Here is a 5,719-nt window from a genome sequence, read left to right as displayed (position 1 = left end):
CCCGGCCTGCTCCTCACCTCGGCCACAGCAGAGGCCGGCAGCCCCGTTCCGCACACCCACTCGGCGCCCGGCACATGGTCTCTTCATCCTCAGAACCTGGAGGAGTGGTTGTCTCTGGTTGCAGATGAAGAAGAGACTGAGGGTCTAAGTGGGGAAGTGCTTGGCCAGTGACTGGCGCTTTGGTTCGGTGTCTGGAGCCCGTGGTGCTGGCGCTCGTCCTAGAGTAACTGCTTCGTTAATAGGAAACAGGTCGCAGGCCGTCCGGAGCCCAGCTGGGTTGGCTGTTCAAACCCTCGCTTCACCCTGATACAGGGTTTATCCGCTTGTGTCGTAACCAACTGGGACTCAGAGAAATAAGCTCTTCCCACAAACCCCACAGCCTGGAGGTGGGGGCTTGAGTCTGAGCCCAGGGGGAGCAGGACCGAGCCTCCCTCTGGACCTCCAGGTCTGCTGCCGAGAGCCGTGGGTCCCTGTCGGCCGGTGCCCCCGTGGCAGGGGGACGAAAATCTGCGGAAGGACAGTGGGGCCCAGCTTCCGAGGCCCCGTGGTCCGAGGCAGGCTGATTGCGGACGGCCTGGGCCCCACGCCAGTGCTCCCAGTGGCTGCAGGCCCGGCCTGGCGCTGCCTGGCGGCCGGACTCAGAGACCCGTGCAACTGTGACGGGCGCTGCCCAGGGCTTCCTGGTTTCAATTACTGTGCGGCCTCCTCCCCGCTTTCAAACCAGCCCCAAGAAGGCAGATAGAGGTCAAGCCTAGAAGGTTTGTCAACAGCTCTGCTGGGCCCCATGCCCTCACCCTGGCCTGGGTTCTGGAAAGCGCTCTGCTGCCCCCTGGTGGGAGAGGCCTGGGGGCAGGTCCTGGGCTCCAGGAGCCGAGGAAGGAAGCCTGGTGGCTCTTCCCTCCTGCCCTGGGGCCTCCTGCTCTGCCACCATCCTGCACGCATTACCATGCCCAGGCTCGTGCTCTGCCCCCCGGCGAGTCCCTCCCCAGGCCTCGGGTTCCCCTTTTGTTCAATGAGGGGCCTGGGAGAGGGGTCCAGGGGTACGGGCTTCCTCGGGCGGATGGTGAGAGACAGAGGCGGTGGCTGCACAGCATCGTGAACGACAAAAACCCACTTACAGGCCACTTGGAATCGTTACATTTATATTATGTGAATTTCACCTCGTTAACAAAATAAGTTCAAGAAAGAAGAGGGGCCGGAATAGAGCCGTGTGGCGAGAAGCTCCTGGCACCCCTCTCTGAGCCTTGGTTCCCTGCCTGTGAGTCGGGGAGAGGATTTCAAGGGGATGCCTGGGTTCCTGCCCTGGCGGTCTGCGGGGGGAGCAGGTGGGCAAGGCAGGGGTGGGCGGCCCAGCAGCGGACCCCACATGGCCCTCCCTCCGTATCTGCTGTGTGGCAGCGGGCAAAGCTCCTAGCCTCTCTGGTCCTCTATTTCTTCAGCTGTCAAAGGGGAGCATCGCAGTCCGACCTCACGGGAGGCTTAAGATTCAAGGCGGAGCACCGTGCGGACACACAGTGGGGGCTCCGGGAGGGGAGCCGGGGAGGAACTTGCCCAAGGCCACGCCGCCATGAGTGGCTGGCAGGGGACCCGCCTGGGTCTGCTGGGCTCACAGACGACCCACTTAGGCACGAGGATGGGGTGCAGCTGCAGGTGGCCCCCAGGACGGGGCCAGGCCCTGGGCCCTCCCCAGGAGGCCGCAGGGAGGGGCCTGTAGACTTGAGGAGGTGCCTGCAGAACATTTATTGCCGCTTGGCTGCCTCCTTTGTTCCCCGGAAAACGCCCGCCAGGACGCGGTCCAGCAGGAAGTTGTGGTAGATGGTGGCCAGGCGTGTGTAGATCTTCATCTGGGCCTTTTTGTTGCCCAGGTCCACGGCCGCCGCCAGCGCCAGCTGGTAGTACCCGGCCGCGTCGAAGGGGTCCTGGCCGGGAGATGGGACATTTGCAGGGACATGAGGGCTCAAGGGTCCCCAGAGACCAGGGGGAGCTCTGCACAGACTGGCAGGCTTCCTGGAAGAAGCATCTTGCATCATGGGGTAGCGGTGAGCCCCTCCTTTGCTCCTCAAAGACCCTTTTCCCCTCCCACATTTCTGTGGCCATCCTGAGCTCCTGCTTGACTCTCTAGACTCAGCCTCACAGTCACCTCCTCCAGGAGGCCCCCCTGACTGTACTCCATCTGGTCCTTTACGCAAAGCAAAGGCCGCTGTCATCTGTTCACACGTCAGCAGCCTCCACTGACCCCGAGCTCTGAAGGGCGTGGCTGACCTCCTGGCTGAGGCGTCTGCTGAGCCCCACCTGCTCCTCACGGCCGGGCTGGGAGCTTCCAGGGCCTGGACTCCCTGGGACAGTGCCAGCTGGTAGTACCCGGCCGCGTCGAAGGGGTCCTTCAGGTCATAGAAGGTGATGTCGCCCAGCACCAGGTACACCTTCACGTAGTACAGCGTCTCCTCGTCGAACTCGAGCGGCGAGCTGCAGAGCGAGAGCGCCTTGAGGTAGAAGTGCTCGGCCAGCTCGCCGTGGCCCAGCCGCTGGTGCAGGGTGGCCAGCCGGTGGTAGGCCACGCGCTCATTCAGACGGTCTCCCACACACCGGGAGGGCCGCGTGTGAGGACACACTGTGTGGGGCGGTCAGAGCCGCCTCAGAGCTCCCGCCCGTCACCTCCCATCCGGAGACTCACTCTTCCCATCTGTGAAGTGGGCCCAATGGCGCCTGTTCCCAGCCCGCCTTGGGGATGTGGCCAAGCAGGGGGTTTGGAGGCCCCCGTCCGAGCCTGACGTAGCCGCCTGGGGTGCCTGGGTTGCTATTTTGACTAGGAGACCCCAAAGGTCAGGCAGGCTGCACTCGCAGACCCCGGACTCCGGGCAACCTCAGACATGACCTCTGACCCTCCTGGGTATCGGCAGTGGCCCCGTCCCATCCCAAGGGTGTCATCAGACCAGGCTGTGCCCGGGTCCCTCCCCCAGGGGGGCGCTGTGGGGCCAGCACGGGAACCCCGTTTCACACCCACTGTGCACCTGGCCCTCTCGGGGCTTCCATCTTGGCGGAGACCGAGGCCTCGGACAGCTCAGTTAGGTGACCGGACACAGGGATGCCCGGCACCGAGGGACCAGAGCCTGGAAAGGGGCCTGAGGTTCCAGGAGCCGAGGGCAGCGGGGCTAGCCGAGTGCAGGGAAGGGGCCGCATGCGGCGGGCACCGCCAGGGACCGGTGAGAAGCCGGAGCATCCGGGATAGCTGGCCTCCTGGGTGGCGAGGGACCGAGGCAGGAGGCCTGGGCGAGGGGTGCGGGGCTCACCCAGGGTGATGCTGAGAGCCAGGGCCATGTGGGCGAACTCCAGGCCCTCCTGCTGCAGGCCCAGCTCCGCCAGCAGCGCCACCAGCTTGTTGCACAGCCGAAGCTCCGCCTCCTGCTTCCCTGTGGTCACGGCCAGGGGCAGCGCCCGGTCCTGCCCGAGCAGGTAAGTGGGTCAGGCTTCCTCCCGCCTCCGCCTGCCCACCCCCAGGACCCTTCTCAGTGCCCCCAACCCCGCCCTGGGAGCTGCCCGCCCACTGCCCCGGGGTCCTTACGCAGCTCTGTCCCCTGAGAGAAAGGCCAGCTCCCAGAGGCCCTGACACCCCAGGCCACTGGCCGTGAGCAGCTGGGGTGTGGCCTCCGCCTCCTGCTTCCCTGTGGTCACGGCCAGGGGCAGCGCCCGGTCCTGCCGAGCAGCAAGTGGGTCAGGCCTCCTCCCGCCTTCGCCTGCCCACACCCAGGACCCTTCTCAGTGCCCCCGCCCCCGCCCTGGGAGCTGCCCGCCCACTGCCCCGGGTCCTTACACAGCTCTGTCCCCTGAGAGAAAGGCCAGCTCCCAGAGGCCCTGACACCCCAGGCCACTGGCCGTGAGCAGCTGGGGTGTGGCCTGCAGCCCATCTGTCTACGCGGCATAACCTCAGCCCAACCCTCCCCTCCTGGGCCCCGAGGGCCTGACCAGGAGCATCCAACACCCCTCTGGGCTCTGCAAATGCCACGTCCACCTGAACCCGCGGCTGGGCCACACACCAGGAGCTGGGCAGACCGGAGGGGAGAAGCCTGGGCCCTGGGCCCGATCCTCCCACTGATATGCCGTGTCCTGTGGCACACCCCTGTGCTCTGTGAGCCTCAGTTTCCTCATCTGTAAAATGGGCACAGATGCACTCTGGGTTGTTGGAGATGACAGGGATGCGTGCTGCGAGCTGGGAGCTGCCTGTGACCCTCGGACAGTGCGTTCCTTCTCTGTCCCTCTAGGTTGGGGTGGGGGTGGGGTCATGACTATCCCAGAAGATGCAGAGGGTGATCCCGCCTCCTGGGAGGCCGCTCCCGCTGTGCCTGCGCCTCCGCCCGCCCAGGGACGCCCACTGAGGCCCCCTGCCCTGCCCGGGCCTCACCCTGTAGAAGGACACAGCTTTCTCCCGCTCCCAGGCCCCATTGAAGAAGATGTCTCCGGCCGCCTCGAACAGCTCCAGCCCCAGGTTGGGGTCCCCCGTGTACAGGGCCGCGTTCTGGGCCACCTGCGGGGATGCAGGCCTGTGAGACCCACAGCGCTCCAGCGGGGCAGGTGGCCGTCCCACCAGCGGGGACCTCACAGCACGTCCCGGCCACCCTGGGGCCCTCGAGCTGCCAAATGAGTGCATTAGGCCTCGTCCCTCTCACACCCCAGGAGTGACGGGTCCTGTGCATTTTGGGGTCCTTGTCTCCCACTGGGGGAGGATGATCATTCCAGCCGTGTCCCCTGGGGAGGCTGTCAGTGAAGGCTTGGAGCCGGCAGGACTGCTGAGGAGCTGGGCACAGTCAGAGCGGCCCTGAATCCACGCCACGCCTGGCCCATGCATCCTCCGCTCTGGCCTCACGGGGCTCGCACACCTGCCCCTTCACCCCACTACTTTCCCTCTGTCCCCTTCGCACCCCTGATGGCACACGTCTGCCCACCTCTCCCACCAGAGGACTAAGGCTGTCGGCTTCTCTGCTGCGTCTGGGGCCTGGCACAGTACCTGGCGCACAGTAGGTGCTCAACAAATACCGCTGAGTGAATGATGGACTAGCCCCTGCCTGCAGCCCGGCTGCACCCAATTGCTCGCAGCCCCGAAATCTGTGCACCTCTGGGCCTTGGCGCCTGTGTCCTGCTGCCTGAACGCCCCTCCTGGTGGGCACGGCCCCCCTCGCTGCCGCTCACACAGCCTCAGTGACCCAGGTTGCAAGGAGCCTGCCCTTGCCCTCCCGCTCCTCTGCACCCCCACCCTGCCACAGCCCCTCAGCCGCAGCCCCTCACCCGGGAGCCTCGGCCCCTGGCCAGGGAGGTGCGGCAGGAGCTCAGAAAGGAACAACCTCGCAAGGACCAGGAGCCTCCCGGTTCGCCCCCATTGCGTCCTGTTTAAAGCACACGTGCCTGTGCTGCTGGGGCAAGGTCTCCCGAGTGCCGCTGCGTGGGCACAGTGTGCATGTGACTCAGCACCTGCTGTGCGCCAGCCTGGTGGGGGCTCTGCCCCTGGGAGCTGAGATGCTGGGAGATGCTGGCAGCGGGGTCAGGGGCGTGGGGAGACGGCACGGGCACCTGGCACACAGCTCAGCAGTGGCTCAGGGATGAGTGAGTGAGTGAGTGAGTGCGCAGACCCACGCTCCCCCCTGGAGGCACAGGTGCCCGGCCCCGCCCCCTGTATGTACAGGTGCCCGGCCCCGCCCCCTGAAGGCACAGGTGCCCGCCCTGTCCA

General features: G+C 66.0%; 1 protein-coding gene across 1 annotated transcript in view; it reads right to left on the bottom strand.

The window, feature by feature from the left end:
- Positions 1–1,125: 1,125 nt before the first annotated feature.
- Positions 1,126–5,719, bottom strand: part of SH3TC1 (SH3 domain and tetratricopeptide repeats 1) — a 23,128-nt gene continuing 18,534 nt past the window's right edge. Inside the window, exons 11-14 of the mRNA XM_014533445.1 lie at positions 4,400–4,657; positions 3,291–3,441; positions 2,334–2,578; positions 1,126–1,889 (exon numbers count right to left, since the gene is read on the bottom strand). Of these exons, the coding sequence (XP_014388931.1) occupies positions 1,740–1,889; positions 2,334–2,578; positions 3,291–3,441; positions 4,400–4,657 (804 nt within the window). The 3' untranslated portion in view covers positions 1,126–1,739. The remainder of the gene's footprint in view (positions 1,890–2,333; positions 2,579–3,290; positions 3,442–4,399; positions 4,658–5,719) is intronic.

This window comes from Myotis brandtii, unplaced genomic scaffold (assembly GCF_000412655.1).
Source record: "Myotis brandtii unplaced genomic scaffold, ASM41265v1 scaffold986, whole genome shotgun sequence".
Classification (NCBI taxonomy): domain Eukaryota; kingdom Metazoa; phylum Chordata; class Mammalia; order Chiroptera; family Vespertilionidae; genus Myotis; species Myotis brandtii.
This window is presented reverse-complemented; position numbering and strand designations above follow the sequence as displayed.